Source organism: Anas platyrhynchos, chromosome 8, assembly GCF_047663525.1.
Source record: "Anas platyrhynchos isolate ZD024472 breed Pekin duck chromosome 8, IASCAAS_PekinDuck_T2T, whole genome shotgun sequence".
In the NCBI taxonomy this organism is placed as follows: Eukaryota; Metazoa; Chordata; class Aves; order Anseriformes; family Anatidae; genus Anas; species Anas platyrhynchos.
In genome coordinates, this window is record NC_092594.1 from 16,158,032 (window position 1) to 16,176,626 (window position 18,595).

At 57.6% G+C, this 18,595-nt stretch overlaps 1 protein-coding gene across 5 annotated transcripts in view; it reads right to left on the reverse strand.

Moving 5' to 3' along the window:
• Positions 1 to 18,423, reverse strand: part of NOS1AP (nitric oxide synthase 1 adaptor protein) — a 30,633-nt gene extending 12,210 nt beyond the window's left edge. For 2 of the 5 annotated variants that reach the window (XM_072041581.1, XM_027462799.3), the window contains exons 1-2: positions 14,332 to 14,622; positions 8,350 to 8,421 (exon numbers count right to left, since the gene is read on the reverse strand). In XM_072041581.1, coding sequence (XP_071897682.1) covers positions 8,350 to 8,421; positions 14,332 to 14,436 — 177 coding nt within the window. In that variant the 5' untranslated portion in view covers positions 14,437 to 14,622. Of the gene's footprint in view, positions 1 to 8,349; positions 8,422 to 14,331; positions 14,624 to 18,365 lie in introns of those variants that run through there. The other 3 variants (XM_072041582.1, XM_072041580.1, XM_038183039.2) reach the window with 3 other exon arrangements.
• Between the last annotated feature and the right edge of the window lie 172 nt (positions 18,424 to 18,595).

Below are 18,595 nucleotides of genomic sequence, written 5' to 3' on the forward strand. Positions count from 1 at the left end.
ACGCCTGGCCCTACCCATGGCTGCAGGCCAGGGGCACTGCCCGGGCTCATCCCTCGCCCGCCCGCGCCGTGCCGCAGCCAAATCCCCGCGTGCCGAGGGCAGAGCTCCAGCAGGAACTGGAGGCAGCGAGGGAAGCGAGCGCTCGGGAGGACCCAGCAGCCAGATCTGCTGAGTGCTCTCATAAATCTCGCCCTTTATCCCAGTGCCTAGCACAGAGCCAAGCTCCCTTGCACGCCTGAGCCACGCACTTGGAGCTGCCCCACGTCCTGCCCCAGCCCCAGCTCGTTAGCAGGGGCGCCCCAAAACACACCCAGGCTGCGGGTGACCCTGGGGAAGAGACCCCGAGCTGAAACAGGCTGGGAAGGAGGCAGGGAGAGCAGCAGGAGAAGGGAGCAGCAGGGCAAGTAGGAACACCGGCACCTCTGGGAGCTGCTTCGCCCCTGCTCGCAGCCACAGCACGCAATTTGTTGGAGCCACAGAGGCTGCAAGGGATGAACTCAGAGCCGTGGCTCACGGTGCCACTGCTCCGATCAGCGATGCGTTATTGCATCCCCGCCTGCCGAGGGATCAGCCGGGAGGGATCCGGAGGAGAAGACAACCCGCACGTTTCCAGGGATGCTGGGCCAGTGCCAGAGCTGCTCTCGCTGGGAGTCACATCCTGCATCCCCAGGCGCACGATAAGATCGCCCAGCCCTAACGAGCTCCTCACCGAGACCGAGCACAGCTCCATGTGTGCCAAAACCCAGCTGATCGCTCAGCATGGCCCTGCACACACACCTCACCCAGGGCCCAAGGACTGACCCACAGGAAAACCTGGGGAAAGCAAAACCCATCCCAGTAACGGCGCTGGAGCAGCTGCTTCAGGAACAAACCCACATTTCCCCCCGCTGGGGGAACCAGGAGGCTCGGCTCGGCTCCAGATGTCTCCAGGCAGAGACGAAGCCCAGGCTGCTGTTTCAGGCAGAAAAGGCTCAGAAATCATCACCCAGCCTGGCAGCAAGGAAGGAAGGAAGGAAGAGGGTCTGTGCAGCTCCCCCACCACCCCTTTGCCTGTCACCGTCTTTCTCACAACTACCCAGATGGCGTGAAGGTTTTTGGGCCTTCAACCCAGGTGTTTTACCCAATTTTAGATTTTGAAACATCCATAAAAATATTTCAAGCTTACATCAATTATATTAATCCTTGGCTATAGCAATGTGATGATCCCAGAAGATGCACAACTTCAGGGAAATGCCCAGAAATGGGAAAGAGCCATGGAAAAATGCTTCCCTTCCTGGGCCTGCACGGCTCCCCAGTCCTTCAGTTTGCCCGACTGAAGCTCCAGTTAACAACTCTGCTAAAATGCTCAAGGCTTGAAAAGAGACTTTTGAGATATGCTTTTTATTTGGTAATGTATTCAAGACCAAAACTAAGGATGTCTCGCTAACGGAAAAAAATCTATTAGATGACTTGTAAACTCCAAGCAGCCGTGAAGCAAGTGAATAAAGACACTACCCTCTAATTTTACATTCCCCACAAAAAAAAAAAAAAAAAAAAAAAAAGTTTATCTTCAATTAGGAAAGAAGCATTTCTAAACAGTGGAGCACTGGAGTCTCAGCACTGACCTCAGGTTAGTGGGAGTCTCTTTTCAACATCTGTCTTTTATGCAGAGCTGGCTATTTAAATAACTTCAAAGGCATGCTCTTAGATGGAAAATAATGCCAGCTGGTGTATGCATCATTGCACAACACATTTCTACTGGCAGGGTATTAGAGCTGCCCTTTCTTGAGAGCAGAGGAACATATGTTACTTAATAGGGAGCGCATGTACCCTTGTCAGTTTGGAGGAAAATTATGTACGAGCCTTGAGTGCGATGGGTATGTGTGAAAAGCACAATAAAAAAAACCCTTCCACATCCCTAGAAATGTGTTATCTGCCCCTGTCTCACGGCTCCTACACGGCAGAAGTGTAAGGAAAGGTTTAGCCATGCCTGCGGGCTGTCGGGCAGGTGAGATGCTGGAGGAGGGAGACGGTGCCTCTCCGGGTTCGGCATCGCCCCACACGCACAAGCATCTGAAACAGATCAGCCTGAACAGAGACGCCCTCATTTCAGTCCAAAAACTAAACCTCGGTGGGTGCAGACCCCAATCTGCCCACCAGCATTCTCCATCAGAAATGGGCGGACTGGTGTCAGTGCTAGCAGAAAGCAAATAAACGTGAGGTTCCTCAGTGGAAGCTCTCCAGATGTCCCCGTCCCAGCTGGTAAAGCACAAGCGAGGCTTCAACCCAGCATCAGCTCGGAGTACTGGAGGACAGAGAAGCAGCAGCCTTGTGAAGTCTTCCCCAGCCCTTCGGAGGAGCAGCGGTAATGATCTGCTCCTGAAGGATTAACTTGTTCCCAAGTGACAGCTGAGGGCGAGCTTAATCAAGGCTCTGCAGCTCCAGAAACCCAAGAATTAACAGCTCCGGGGGAAAGCCACGTATCTGGCCATTTCTGGCAGCGAAAGCACAAGAAATGACAACGCTTGCCAGAAATGTGAGGCACAACCCAGAGGGGACCCTGGAGGCACCGTGCTGGGATGCTAACAGCAGTACGGGGGCTGTGTTCTCCTGATCCACACAAGGAAAAGGCACCAAAACCCCAGCTCTGATGAGCCCCAGCAGCTGCCCCCTGGAAGGGGAACCTGACGTGGACCTGGCCCATTGCTGGGAAAGCAAAGAGCAAGAATGGTTTCTGCAGGAAAAGAGCAACAAAGCACGAGGAAGGTCCCTCGGTTCTGGTGCCATTAACGGGAGAAGGTCCGTGGATGATTTCCAGCCCTGGGCAGGGCTGCATCACACCAAAGCATGCAGCGTGGTGCTGCGGCATGCCCACATGGCCTGTGAGTCAAGTTTCAGGCCAAAATCTTGGGAGAGCTCGCACGTAGACAAGACGTACACACCTGGCAAGGGGTGCAGGCGCAGGTTGCCAACCACCAGCCCGTTCTCTGCGCTGCTGCCCTCACCCCCCTCTCCCGCTGGGTCCCCTCTCCAGCAGGCAGCCTCCTGCAGCGAGCCCAGCCCCGGCATGATGATGCTGAGCAGATTGCTTGGGCAGGCAGAGACAGGTCCCTGCTGGTCCCCCGGGGCTGGGGGAGAGCTCTGGGCCGAGCACGGCGTCCTCCCCGTGCGCACGGACACCGGCGACGCGCAGGCGCGCCAGGAAGCCCTCCCTGCGACGGTGCCAGAACCGGGGCTGAAAACATCCTGCCCGGCCCCCGTCGGGATCTGCCGGTGGCTATCAATCCACCGAGGGGCACAGGGATGTGGAAAGGGGGAGAAACGAAGCGCTGGAGGCTGGTTTTGGGGCTTAACGCTGCTTTGTGAAGCTCCTCCGTGGGTCAGCAGAGGTTGCGCTTGTGCATATGGATCAGCACAGCTCCGAGGTGCGCGTGCATCCGAAATAGCTGTCGCTGTGGTTTGTGCTGACAAGGTCAGGGCCGATATTCCCATCCAATTTCAGCTTTAATTTTGGTAACTGCCTGTGACGGCCGTGTGTCCTGATGGGTATAAATGGGAATCGGTCTAAAAATACCCGCGCTGCGAGAGCGGCAGAGCAGAGCTAGGCTCGGTGCTTTGAAACAAGCCCAGATCACAGCAGCACGCCCATTTATCACACAAAATATGTGTTCCAATAACATTGACTATTCCACAATAAATTCCGTCTGCTCGCCTCGCTCTTTCCCACCATACAGCTGCCCCCATCCCCTTCCTTTCTGCCCCCAAGTTCCATTAGCTGAGCTGACGCGCTGGGGCGCGCACCGCAGCCGCCCTCACCCTGTGCATTTCAGGAGAAATCAGAGCAGATAAAAATCAATACCAAACACACAGTCAAGGGGATAAGGTTCTTGTGGATAACAGCTGTCTCTCAGCCCCCTGTTGCAGAATTCCCATTTGGAGACCCCCGTGGGGCAGCAGCAACCAGGCCGCCCTGCAGACACCAGCGCTGAGCCGCACGCGTTCTGCTATTTATCAGCCCTTGCTAATAGAAGCAGCGGCAGCACATTCTTTGGAAACCCCATATCTGGCTGGAATTTGCGGTATTTTTAATTAGCTACCCATCAGCTCCTCCGAGCAGGGAGAAGATCCCACGGGGCAGGGCCGCCAGGAGGGCGAGAGACACCGAGCATCCCGTGGGTGTCGCTCCCGAGGCCGGGGCTGGCTGGCAGTCCTGCACCCAGCCTGGGGTGCATGGGTACTGAGAGAGCCAAAAAATGCCTGGCAGGTACCTTCAGAAGAGAAAAAACATCCTCCGTGCTGCTCAGGATCAGCACTAAGGGAGGCACTGCCCCAAGGCAACCACAGGGCTAGCACCGCCGGGGAGTGCGCCCACCCCAATTCCACCTCGGTGACAAAATGGGGTGACACACGCACGTACCCATGCAGCTGACGGCGAGCAGAAGCTGAACACAGCGAGGTTTACAGCCCGGCTTGCGAAACACGGCCAGGATTCATTCACTCACCCGTTTCACTGCCCGCCAACGAGGCGCTCGCCCACCCCGCGTGAAAAGCTTGAGCAACGCGGCGCGGAAAGCAGCCGAGAGCGGCCGGGCGGAACAGCGATGGCAAACCCAAAGAAGGCAAGCTGGCAATAACCTAACTAAATCAGCAATTATGAAATTCAGGCAATTAATAAAGAATGAATGAGCAACAGCACTGAATGCTTGGCGCACCAGAAACGAGGCGGCCCCGTGGGGCTCGTTAGGTGCTAGCGGTACGCAGCCACGCTGCTGGTCTGCAGCTGGAGAGGAGAGGAGAGGCAGCTCTTCACATCACACGTTTGTTCCCAGGCTCCTCTTTCAGCTAGAGCTAACGCAGGTATTAAAAATTACTCACTGAAGTCTACATTTTGAAATCAGCAGGTCTGAGTAATGCCCTTCAGAGGGTTTTGTAAGGAGTTACAGGCTCAGATCCTGGAAAAAAAAAAACCTCCAAGTTGACAAAAGGTTTCGAGCTTTTAGTTAGAAAACAGCCAGTGTGGGACTTCACACTGGCCACAAGGACTGCAGCACAACTCAGCACGGCAACAGCCCTTTGCAAAACGAGATCCGAAGCTGCCCCAATAAAATTAGAAGCGCACCACGCAAAGCTTTCAGGCTGGCTGAGACATTTCCAGAATGTATTCCAAGTCTCCCCCCTGCAAGCAATTGGACAAACGTTATCTGAAACAATAGCACAGCCCGGCCTGAGGGGATGCCATCCACTAGCTGCTGGATCCCAAAACCAAGCAACAATAGGAATTTGACAGGATGCCACTGCTCTTTCAGCAAGCCCCAGAGCAGCGGGAGCGCGGCGCTGATTTTCATGCAGGTCTGGGAGGGAGCAGTGCCTTTGATATCCAGGTCAAGCGTGCAGGAACTTGGTATCTATTCGGTTCAGCTGGATTTATGTGGCAACGGCCAGGCGGCTTCCCAAAGGAAAAAGGAACAGGAGCTGCATGCACAGGATGCAGGAGGCTGAAAAAGGCCCCGAAACTGAGCGGTGCCACCCGGCAGGGGGGATGGTGACCTGAGCACCCCGTCGTGCTGCTGCGATGGACACAGCATGTGAAAAAGGGAGTGTGTGGCAAAACAGAAGGGCGAGATTATCTCAAAGCACAGCGCTGTGGAAATCCCTAGTATCACATCCTGACACAGCATCACCTGTTTCATCACCGACTTCCATGAAGCAATGGAAGAGGGTTCAGAAGGAAGCAACAGGCCTACGCAGCACGTTTCCCAGGCTCAGGTCCCAGGGGCTGACCCAGACTCACTCGTTTTAGCTTGACCTAAGAGCAGGGCGCTGGGCAGAGCCCCGTCCAGCCGCCGGCTCCTTGGCTGCGGGCAAGCACACATCAAACAGCGGGGAGTCGAGCTTGGGTGTGCCCAAACCACAGAAAGACCCGCGAGTTTTGCACATGCCCAAACAGCCACAGAACAATTTGCCCTTAGAGACACCGTGCCTGGGGACAGGCTCCAAGGAATTGAACAGGAAACCCGGAGGGGCAGCAGCCCTCGCTGCGTTATCCATGCTCGCTGCCAGCTGTGTGCCACTCACAAGCTTGTTGAAATGCAGAAATTTTGCCAATTTGCTTAAAAAAAAAAAAAAAAAAAGATAAAAAAAGCTCAGCTAGGTGAAGTAGCAAAAGTCCCACGGAATGAGATGTACCTGACGGAGCAGGAGGTCTGGAGGAGCCAGGCATTAAAGTGCCCGAAGTGCCTCGTGGTTTTGCAAACCTCTGCTGGACACTTCCCAGAAGCAGGCTTGCAGGAGAGCTCTGCGTAAGCAGCATTTAGAACAGCAGCTATATAGGATTTCATCCTTCCTGGCACCAGGGAAAACCTGGCTTCAGGCCACGCTCAGCAAAAAGGAGGGCTCCAAAGCCTCCAGGACGACTGTGCCAAGCCCCGGCCAGGTAACTGGGGCTGCGCTGGAGAGGTGCCAGCAGCACCAGGAGGATCGTGCATTTTGCATACATTGACATCGCAACAGCACGAGCAAACACACAGCTAGGGCTGCCATTTAGGGACCGACCACTGCGCTCAGGCATTCTGGGAAAGGAAAAAAAAAATAAAAGGACGTCTTGCAGCTAGTTCAGGAGTTTGAAACTCAGCTCTTGGGCGCCTGGGGTTGGGAAGATGTTGGCGCAGCTCCTTTCTGAACCCCTCCAGCTCAGCAGCTCTGCACAGGGCAGCTCTAACCAACATTTAATCGCTGTTGAACCTGGGACCTGCTGAGGTTCGGGTGCCCACCGACAACCTAAGGAGGCTGAGGGATGGATCCCTCCCGGCTGCAGAGGCAGGGAGCGTTTGGGAGGTACGCCCAGCGACCTGCACCGGGTCAGCCTCTTTGAGATGAGGAGGGGAAAGGCAAAATAAATAAATAAATAAATAAAAATCGCTTTTTCTGGCTCCAGACCCAGGGAAGAGACCTCCGTGCTGTGCTGCGGGGGAGCGGGCGGGCGGCAGGCAGCGCAGGAATGCCAGCAATGCCTGCTATGCGCCTCCTGCCCTGCTCCCCGGGTCAGGGCTCCGTCCCAGCGGGATGCTGCCGGCCAGCCCCAGCCTCCAGCAGCTCCTGGGGGCTCCCCGGGTGTTTTCTCCCTCCCCGGGATCCCCGCTGCCAGGCAGGGTGCCTCCGTGCACGGTTTTATCCTTCATGGAGCCAAAACCCAGCGGGGAGGTAGCCCAAAGGCTGCTCCTTCAGCGGCGGTGAGAACAAGCAGGGAGAGCCCACATTTGCCCTAAAACAGGCATCAAAAGCTGCGTAAAATCCTTGAAGGATGCGTACACAGCACACGTTTCAAACACATCACTTGTCAGAAGAAATCATTATTTTACCCTAATTTGCATCCGCTCAGCTACGAATTGTCCAGGCCGGGCGTCAGGCTGCCTCCATCAGCCCATGAGGACTGCTTTGGTTTGTTTTGCTTTGAAACATTTGGGTTTATTTCAGCTCCCAGAGCTGTGCCAGTCCTCTTGCCCCAATGCGGAGCTGTGTGATTTTGGGACCAGAGCCACTTTTTTTTTTAATATTATTATTATATATATTTTTTTTTTTTAGCAGCCCTACCCCAAATTGCTCTTCCCAGAACAAGAGGGGTCCCGGGGGACGAGGAGGAAGCAGCCGCCTACAGACCTCAGAGAGCTCTCCACGGCGTAACAGATCCCAACCCCAGCCTGCAACCAAGGTGAGCAATTCTAACGCCAAAAAAACAACAATAAAAACAAATAAAAGACCCAAAGACATCCCAGCTTGCCCTCAAGCCGCGACATTAAGCACTGCCGAGGGCAGCGCGCAGGGAAGAGAAGCCCACGAGCTCTCCCCGTGCTGAAATTCGGGAGCAAACCAACAAACAAATAAACCCAAACATCACCGCCGGGCCCCGGGGGGAGGCTGGAGGCTTCCCGGCCGCACGCGGCAGGCAGGGAGCGGAGGAAGAGCTGCTCCGGTGGCTGCCGGCCAGGCATTATGCGGCCGGAGCGCCGAGCACCCTGCCCGTGCCTATTTCGGGAAGTCGGATGATTTCATAGCCAGCTGACATCCCCTGACCTGAGCCCCCGTGCCGCCGGCTTCTCTGCGCCTGGGGTTGTCAGCCAGGAGTGACCCTGCCCGCACGCCCCCCGCGTTTTCGGGCAGCCCACGCGGGATGTCCTGGGTACCCCAGGTGCTGGGGATGCTCCGGGGTGGCAGCGTGCCACCCCGGAGCATCCCCAGCACCTGGGGTACCCAGGTGGCACATGGATATTTGCGTGGGTACGGCGTGGCACACGGATATTTAGGTGGGGAAAGGTGGAGGGTTAGGGATGACCCCGGGGAAGGGGCGCAGAGGGGCACCCCCGCGGCACTCACCCTGATCCGCCGCATGGCCGTCACGATCTCCACCCTGCTGTTGGGCCGCGGCACATCCAGGCTGCCTATGTACTGAGGGAAAGAAAGAGCACGTTAGGGTGTGTGCTCCACAGCTCGGAGCACGGCAAGCAGCCTCCTCGTCCCCCCACTGCGCCCAGAGCCCCCCCAGTGCTTCCCAGCCCTGCTGCCCACCCGCACCCAGGCACCCTGTGCATGTCCCAGGCTGGTAACGCCGACCCGTTTGCAGCAGGATCTCAAAACCCCACCGAGCAGATGGGAACTGGGCCCTGGGGACAGCTCGGAAAGCTGGGTCACTTGGAGAAGGGACAGACAAAAGCTGGGGTGGCACAGGGTGCGGTGATCCTGAGCACGGGACCACAGGGCATGGGTCTGAGCGGGCACAGGGACCGGGCATTACCCCACCTGCCTGTCCCTAGGAGCAAGACAAGTCCCCAAGCGAGCATCCTTTCTGCCTGGCAGATGAACAGAGTTGTTTTCTCCTAAGAAAACCCTACAACAGCTCCAGTGACTCAGGCGGGGTAGTCCTGTGCAGGCGGTGCAGCAGCCTGTTGGGCGCAGCGCAGCTCGGGCTTCCCAGCAGACGAAGGGACACGAAATGGTCTACACACCACTGTTTGCTCTTTCCGGTATTCCTGCTTGCCAGAAAGAGCCAGATCGATCTTTTTAATAAATCAGGAAGAAAAACTGTGAATTGTGCAAAGCCCAGCTGGAGCCTGGTGCCCCCCAAACCAGCTCTGCTCCCCACTAAGCAGGCACCACGCACCAAGGGGGGTGAGGAGGCTTCCAAACATCTCCTGACCTGCAACCAACGTTTTTTAGGGAGACTGATGGTAATTCAGGGCACGAAACACAGAGCCACGGCAACAGATACAGCCACAAGGCTTCAGCCCTGGTAAAGGAGCACAGCCCCAGCAAGCAGGACTCACTCACCCGTGCTGGCATCAAAGCCTGTGGGGGTAACCCAAAATCCCCCTGGCTGCACCTGCACCAGACAGGATACTGGAATACCGTGGGATAACTGGGGCAGCCTGTCCTGTGACAGGCCCTTCCCTGTTAATTACGGCCCTTCCCTGTTAATTACTGCCCCTTACATCCTATCCTGGGCACGCTGGAGCAGAGCGAGCCCCTCTGGCTGAGCCGAGCCCCGCACCGATCCTGCTCCCACGGGAGGATGCAGGCGGTGGCCACAGCCCCCAGCACCGACAGGACCGGGCAGCCGGTGCTGTGAGGACACAGAGCAGATATAAAAATAACCATCAAACAGCTGGCTTGGCCATCATGTGCTGCGGCGGTGCAGGAAAGCCTTATGCAACGGGAATTAAGCCCTGCGCCGCAGCCCGGGCAGAGGCAGTGGCCACGGGCACAGAGGCAGCAGTCCTGGCCAGCTCACAGTCACACACCCTGCACGGAGCCTCCCTAGTTCAAGATTTAGGTCTAAGAGGAGTCTTTTCCACCAATCACTTTCCTTTTTCTTTTTTTTCCCTTTTATTTCTTTTAATACAAAGCCTGGAAAGCATCACTAGGAAGAACGAGATGGCCACCAGGCAGCCACACCATGCCTGGCACCCCGCAGGACACACCTCTGCCCCAAACCCAGGTACCAGAGCATCCCCCTGCCATCTGCCTCGACCCCATGTGCTCAGCCCCAAACACCCACCTCTCCCCTTGCTCTGCAAGTTTTTTTGTTTGTTTGTTTTTTTTGTTATTCACATTTCACAAAAACCAACAGATGGACCAAGGCCCTGGGTTATTTCAGCGCCGAGGCCAGAAACCACAAGCGGGAAGCGCCCTGCAGAGGAACAACCCTTCAACGAGTGGTGAGCATCCCCCCAAAAAATGCAGACGTGGAGGTCAGCCTCCAGCCAGCTCCTCCCCGGCGAAGGAGCGGGGCTGGCGTGAGAAACCACCGTGCTTATCAGCCCCTCGCATGAGATAAGCGCCCTGACGGCTGCTCTGGCCCCGCTCTCCTCCAGCCTCTTACTCACAGCCCCGAGCCTCGTCCTGCCCCGGAACGAGCCGGGGACACCGCTCAGCACAGCAGCCTCCTCGTCCCCTGGAAAACCAAGAGACTCATTTTGCCAGTGCGGTGTTTGCGCAGCTCCCTGAGCTTCTCTTTATTTTATTTTTTTTTGTTTCTCCCACCTCGAGGTTGTTTAATACTCTTCTGCCCCAACGAATTTCCTTGAGGTGCTTTCCCAGGGCCACCTCCCGAGCCGTGTCCGCGGGGCTGGGGAAGCCTTGCTGGAGAGGAGCCGCGAAGCCAGGCACGTCGCCTCCCCGCCGGCCAGACCCCGTGCAAAGGTCAGGGCTGAATCATCCCCGGCGGCCAGGGAAGCCCGGGCAGGCTGCCTGGCGGCTCGCCAGCCCCAAAAGCCTCCCCGAGACACGGGGGAAGAGCTGCTGGAGCAGAGGAGCTGTGAGCAGGCAGTGGCGCAGGAGCGGGCATCGCCCATGGGGTGCTCACCCCAAAATCCTGCCTGCGTTCCTCCAGTGCCACGAAAAGCAGGGCAGCGCTTTCCAGCTTTGCTCTTTCTCTCCCCACCACTGTGCCGTGGGTGCTGCAACATCAGGGGAAAAAAAAATGAGGATGCAAGCAGGGCAGAATTGGGGGAGCGCACCCCAAAACTCAGCACGGTGAGAAGAGGAAACCTGTGGCAGCGACCCCTGAGCAGCCCGGGGGGAGGCAGGCGAGCCCCCTGCCCTCTGCCCTGCCCCAGCCACGGGGAGATTTACTCAGAAGGAAAGGAAAAGTCAGCGTGCCAGCCGCCTTCCGTGGAAAAGCCTCGGCGTCCCAGCCCAGGCAGTCATGTGCCAGCTCCCTGTGACATGGGGACATGGGGACGGGGCTGGCCCTGGGCGCAAGGTGCCAGAGCCGCACGGCCCCAGGCCACCAGGCAGTGGGAGCCAACAGCCCCCCAGGGCTTCTCACCCATAAAATGACTTCACCAGCATGGCAAAAACCATGTCCCTGCTGCAGGGAAGCCGGGTGGCACCAGGGAGGATTATTTATAGCCTGCAGCGAGCGGTCCCGGGCTCCATCGCTCCACAGCTCCTGGCTGAGCTCGCTGCTCGAGAGCTGCCAGCAGAAGCAGCCCCCGGGCGCAGCTGCCAAGCCTCTGGCAGCCAGCTAGAGGTGCAGAGCTTCCAGCAACCTGCTGCTGCCCGCTTCCAGCGCTGCCTGGTGCCAGCACACCCGGCCGGGGGGCGAGAAACGCCTGCGAGGGCAGCCTGCAGCAGGCGAGGGGGTCGGACCGGGTGGGAGATGCCCGAGGCTCGGCCCATTTAGGTCCCTTCCGCAGCCCGTGGGCACTGGCACCATCGCAGCTCTGCGAGGGGACAGGCAGGAGAGCCACCCGTCTGCTGGGAGCTGGCAGGGCCATACTGGATCCCAGTGAAGTCTCCTCCGTGTCCCATCTCCAAACATAGCCAGCAGCAGATGCTCGGCTCCTTCTCAGTTTCCCACGCACAAAAGTGGAGAAAAAGTACTGACAAACGCCGCAGAAAATGCTCGGTTGCCAAGATCCCTTCAGGGTAGGGAAAAGAATAAAAAATAAAAGCCCATCCAAACCCCAAAAACCCTGCCTGCCAAGAGTGCTGCGGACATCACAGCTCCCCTCTCCTGGGGGACCGCATACACCAGGGCTCTGCCAACAGATCAGTGAGTGTGGGACTGAAGGATCAAAGCTGCTTCCAAATAATGGGTCTGGGAACAGCAGAGCTACACCTGAGCTGCCTTTGGGTTTTGTTCTGCAGCACCGTGACTTTGGGAACACAAAGAGCAAGCTCGCGTCCCCTCCTCCCTGCCCCAAGCGGAGCAGCCACGCCGGGCAGAGAGGTGGAGGAGGACAGAAGGTGTCTTTGCTCTATAAATACCCATTTATTTAAACAGGAAACCATTGCACAAGTGGGAATTCATGCCAGCTCCCCTGCGACACGCTGCAGCTCACAGCTCTTTCATCCGAATGCTTCAGCACACTCCAGAGGCCTGCCTTTTGATTTTATTCAACAATTCAGACCACAATGGGCAGAAATTGAAGCCTGCCTTCCCTCGGAGCCAGCTCCCCCGATTCCCACCGGCCCGATGGAGGCACTTCAGAGACACGGAGGCTTTCGGTGCCAGGAGAGGTGGCCAGCAAAAACAGCTCACGAGGTGTGAAGCGCATTACCATCCCTAAGGAGATGGAGCGGGATTTTCCAGCCATGGGGTTTATCTCCAGAAAATGGATTAACACAATCCTCGGAGGACGCTGCGCTCCGACGTGGTGTCCCCGTGCCAGAGCATACGGCTGCGAGCGGCTCCGGCGCGCAGCACAGCTCAAGCCCCTCTCCTGACAGCATCGCCTTCGACAGCACCGCTTGCTCTTCATCACCCTGTGTGCTTGGGAAAGGCCAAAACCTGACAGTGGTGACCGCTGCCAGACAAACGCAGCAGCTGGCAGGTAGAGGACCAACATCAGGTACCAGGAAAAGAGGAGGAGGAGGAGGAAGGTGCAGCGCTTGCTGCCTGGGCTGCTCCAGCCTCCCAACACCCGTGTAATTCTGCCAGAGACTGGAGACAGGACACAAGGGGTTTTCTTCTTTCAAGGGGTTTTCTTCTCTCTGTGCTCTCCCAAAGCTCTGCTCTAACCCCACGTTTCTCATTTTGCCGCCTCGCCGTGCGCTCCGTGCCTCGCTCAGACAAGAGCCGTGTGGGTTTAAGCGCCCGGGATTCTTGGGGATAAAAGGAACTAAAGGAGTGTAAGCATTTAATTAATCTCCACCAATCTAATAAAAGGATGGAGTAATTGCCTAAGCCATCTGCATCCTGCATCTGGCATCAGGAGCTGCTGGAGAAACACACAAATTCAGGAGCAGGGCTCCCACGGCTCGTGCTTGGCAGCAACGCGTGCCACGGGGCGCACAATAAAAGAAAGAGGCGCTAACAAAGGCTCACGCACCACCCCGGTGCCACAGCCACACCAGCAGCACGGAGGAGAGATGAGATGTGAGCATACTGGGGGCAGCGAAGCCGTGCCCCACTGCTCCCCCCGGCACAGCTCTGCACCCTCCAGCAGGACACGGCCATGCCACCAGGCCACTGCACAGAACACGATGCCAAACCCGTGGTCCTTCCCCTGCCAGCACCTCTCCTCCAAGGACAACGGTGTACGAGAGATGCCCACCTCCCTGCTGCTCTTTTATAGGAACTCTTTTACACCAGCATTTATCCAAGTCAACCCCACTTGGAGTATCTCGTCATCGTGACAACCGTATCCCCCATGAACAGCAAAGGGGGTCGGATTTTACGCTTTTGCTTCCTGAATTTCACGTCTTGCTGCCCCCCTGCCTGCCCCCAGCAGACAGATGCTCGGCTGTTCCTCGTGCTGCTCAGAGGTCACGAGCACTCTGCTGTGGGATGCCACAGCCCGAACGGAGTATGAGCCCGAGAGGTCCCAGCAGAAGAAAACCAACACAGTGCTTCCTGCCAAATCCGCAGGCAAGAATGGTTTATATTTGTACGGGGAAACAACAAGCCCTGACTTCGGGCGGGCGGCCCTGACCTCTCCCAGCACACCACAAATGGCACGGGGCTCCTCGATCTGCTCACACAGCGAGTTCCTCGCCTTGGAGAGCTGGGGGAAGAGGTGTCCTGCTGCACCCCTCCACGGCACCCCAGGGTGCCCGTGCCGGAGGATGCCTGTGGTGCCCAGCTCCCCGGGGACCGTGTCCCCAGGTGATGCTGCGGAGAGGCTCGGGAGGGCTCCTTGGCGAAGCAGCGGGGTGACCCCAGCTCCTGCCACCTCCACCACCGCTTGGGACGGGGCAGAAGGACTCCCCCAACTCCCAGATCTCAGCTGGGGCACCACCGAGGGATGGGACCTCGAGGGAAAGGCGCAGAAGAACCGCGCAAAAGGCGCTGGAGAAGGAGGGGGGGGGGGGGGAACCAAAAAAACCACCGTGGGGTGCGCGCCCGCTGCCCACCTTGGCCTCGAAGCAGATGCCGTGCTGGAAGGCGTCCTCGTTGTGCAGGGGGATGCGGAGGTCGTGCCGGTCGTCCACCAGGTTGTACTTGGACTTGGCGGGCATGGCGGCCCCGCTGCCCTGCGGCTCGCCCGGCCCCGCCGCCGCGCACCCTCCGCCCCTCGCCACCCACCGGCCCCGGGGCGGGGACGCGCCGCCGCCGCGCAGCGCAGCGCCGGGGGGGAGCGGGGCCCGGGGGGGGGAGCCCCCGGAGGGCCCCGCGTTGCTCCCGGGGAAGGAGGGGAGGAAGGAAGGAAGGAGGGGCTGGGAAGAAAAAAAAAAAAAAAAAAAAATTCCCCGAGAAAAAAATAAAAAAAATCAGCCAAAAGGCGCGCGCGCTGGGGAAGGCACCGCTGACATCTAGTGCGCGGCCACGGCTCTGCAGCCCGGCGCCGGGGAGGGTGGAAAAGGAAATAGGGGAATGAAAAAAATAAATAGGAGAAAGGTTGGCAAGTGGTTGAAGAGGCGGTGGGGCTTGGTGGGGTAGAGCCGTGGCATGCTCAGACCCCTCGGGCTGGGGGCTGAGCCCTGGGTGTGGAGGGGAGGTAAAAGGGATGAGTGGCTTCATATCCAGGTGCACCAACATCAGACAGCACGGAAATCAAGCAAGCTAGAAAGGAAAAAATCTGTCTTCTATTTTGTGAAAGGCCAGCCCAGGTGACCTGGACACCCCAGTGCCTCCCAGGACCCTTTCCCTTGCTCCACCTGCACAGCCCTGCACATGCCTCGGGTTTCTAAGTGACTGCAGTGCAGGCTCCTCACCCGCCCCTGGACAGCAGGTTCAGGGCCATCGATTTTTCAGCCTGAATCAGCACACTGAAACTTTTCCTGAGCTTCAGACCTCATTGGTAGCCACCCCCGGGCGTGCTGTTTGAGCCACATCTGACTCGCTGGGTGAACTTTCCACCATCACCAGCTGTGGTGGCTGGGACGGCGCTCCCAGCACGGCCAGGTACGCCAGGAGATAAGGAAGGGCTGCGCTCAGCAGTGCCCACAGGAACGCCTGCCGGGTGCCAGCGCCCTGTGCCAGGCTCGGGTGGGATTGCCCAGAGCTGTCAGCACTCAGACAAGCCAACCAAGAGGTGATTTCCCATCAGAGGCGAGCGGCCAGCAAGCCCTGGACTCCTGGAAACATTAATTCCTTATTTCTGGAAGGGGCAGGGGATCAGAGAAGACTGGAAAAGACAGAAAGCGGTGTCTGGACAGTACTGAGACTGAGGCTGTTCTGTGGCATTTGATGCTCTGGGCTCCTCTAGAGCCTTTGGCCCTGTCATGTCAGCAGATGCAGCATGTGGAGGGGCAGCAGCTCTTCCTGCAGCCAGCCTGTCCCCAGCCCGAGCATGACGTGTGAGCTGCCTGCAGCGCTGGGCAGCACTCCCAGGTCCCAGACGCTCCGCAGGGAGTTGAGGACACCCGTGACATTTCACCCAGTTCCACGCTCCTGATAAGCCTGCGACGTAACCGCGATCTGGGGAGAAGGAGGCAACGTCCAAACTCTCCTGCCCTCGCAGCACCGCCTGCCAAGCGCTCACCACGCTGGCCACCCCCGCGGGCACGGGAGCTGCCCAAAGGAGCAACCAGAGGGCCAGCTTTCCGCTCCTGTTTGCCCTGCAAGTCCGGAACCTGCTTCCTCCCTTTCAAAATCACTCACCACGAGCCCCGCAGTTATGCACTGAAGCTGTGCAACCGGTTCGCTTGTTTGCTCAGTCGCTTCCCGGCGCGGCGGGGACAAAGGTCCCGTGTGCCACACGAGCGGGAGCAGACGGCTGCCACCGAGGCCGAGGAGACCCATTGAGGGGAACACGGCCTGTATAAACCCAGAATAACCACAAGGACAGCTTGAAGGACTACCATTAAGATTTATAAATATATAAAAAAGCAAAGGACTGCTTGGAACGGCCTCACAAGTGCCAGAGCGCAGCGGAGGCGCAGAAGAGTTGCGCTGCAGCCCCCTCGCTGGGGGCTCTCAGGGGGCTCTGTGGGGTCCCTCCGGGGTCCCGGGAGCTCCGTGTGTCCCCTTGGGCCCCCTCCGGGTGGCGGCTGGCGCTGCCCTGCCACCTCCTGGGCAAGCCCCGAAGCGCAGCCGGGGAGCGCCGCGCAGCGCCGGCGTGGCGAGGCTGAAGGAGAGCCGGCAGAGAGTGTCCTGCTCGTGTCCGGAGCTGTCTGCTCCTGCTCCCCCGAAGCTACTCGGGCTCTGCACCCTTTGCATCAGAAGGACGTGCTCATGGCTGCTCGCAGCCTGTAGCAGAAGGCACCTGCAGTGCTCGCTGTGCTCCAGGCACCGCAGCCTCTCCGGAGAGCTTCGTGCCCCCAGCCCTGCAGGACGACACCTGTACCTGGGCACTGGCAGCAGCTCAGCACACACCAGGAGGACAAAACCCTCCTCTTGCTGCCAGCCCTCTCGAAATAAGTCATTCGATGTACCTACAGCCGGTAGGTACATCAGCTCTGTAGCCATCATCACACACATTGCTTCCACGGCTGTACTGTGGCAGAGATTTGGGAAAACACACCGTGCCCAAGATTTGGGAAAACACACCGAGCCCTGTTTGTGCTCGGCAGGCCCCTCCTCCAGGGAGCGATAAGAACAAGGGTTTTTGGCCATATGCAAATATTTTTGTTATTCTGCTGGCGGTGGGTGGGAACGAGAAACGTCACGGAGCATGGCAATGGGAGGAAACGGGCAGATGGCAGATTTTGCAGCTCTAAGCAATAAATCGTAATGAAAATTGGATCTCCGGCAGGAAGTCAGATAGGAAAGGTAGGATCCAGCTCAGAGCTCAGCGCTGCAGCCTGCTTTAATGCCCTTCCACAAACTCCTATAGCAGCAAACTGCAGCAAGGCTCTGCTAGGGTCATGGCCCTGCAATTAAACAGCCTAATGAGTAGAGCTTACGCTGCTAACATCAAGTCCCTGCTGGCACGGAGCATCCCAAAGCTCAATATTCATCCAAAATGCATTCCAAGCATCCCTGAACACCGCAGTGGGGCTGAGCAGGGAGTCACCTTGTCCCCTGCCACCTGCACAGTCCCAGGAGGGAGGAGCACTATGCGGTGCACAGGGGTCAGCACAGCAATGAGCTGCATTTTCTGCCTAATAAAGCCCGGTGATTAGCATCTAAATTGCCATGATTGGGAAGGAAGCAAAAAGTTCAGGAAGGGGAGGAAGGCAAGCCTGCTGGAATTAAGGTCAGGAACTTGCTGGCATTTTCTGACATTTTGTTCTGATGAGCTGGCAGCGCTCATCAGCCAGCCGCGTTTACGTATTTATTTTAGAGGTGTAACTGGGAACAGTTTCAGAGTTGCTTTTAAAGCCACAAGCCTGCCTTTGATACCTGCTAGAGCACAGAGAAAAACATTAACGGGACAGCCTGAAAACTCAGGTTTGGCCTTCACAGACACTCCGATTCTTCGCAACACCATTTCCTTTCAATTTGCAATTAGCCCAGTTTTTTGGAAGCCCTCCGGGGACCCCAAATCTCAAAGCATTTCTGTTGCAGAAAGACAAACACTCGGTGCTCCTGAAATAAACACACCCCCTGGAGCAAAACAGGTGCTTGCTAACATCCACATCCCTCCCTGCCAGCCTCAGCCAGCCTCACCACGAGCTGCAAGCAGGCAGCGAGAGCCAGGAGGTTTGGGACCCCCAGGACCTTCCAGGGGAGCTGCAGGCTGTGCAAACCCATCCCTGCGAGCCTCCTGCAGGGCTCCACACGGTGCCACCACCCAGGCCCAGCAGCCAGGGAGCTCCCACGGCAGGCTGAAGCGTCGCTGCCGCACGCTGAGCATTTTGCAGGCAGCCCGTGCAGCACTTACTCATCCTGTGCTAATCTCAGCGGCCCGTTAGCGATAAGCGTGCCTAAATGCCATTAGAAGAAAGTCAACACGCTGCGTAAACACGGCTCTAACCACCCTCAGCACAATCAGCCCTAGCAGCTCTGGGTAAACTTATCAATACACATATTAACAGCCATTCATTCAAGAATAAGTGCTTACCTTGATATGTGGGGCCTCTTATCCCCACACCACGCACCCCACAGCTCAGCTCCAAGAACCTGGATGGGACTGGAAAGCATCTGCAGCAGGGCACCAAGGGCTGAGCACAGCCACCCCCATCGCTGCCTGCTCCCATAAAACCACCACCCTACTGCACCCAGACCTGGCCCCAGCTGCAGGGGGAGTCCCAGCTCCTTAAATCACCACTCTCCAGGTGCTCTGAATGAGGG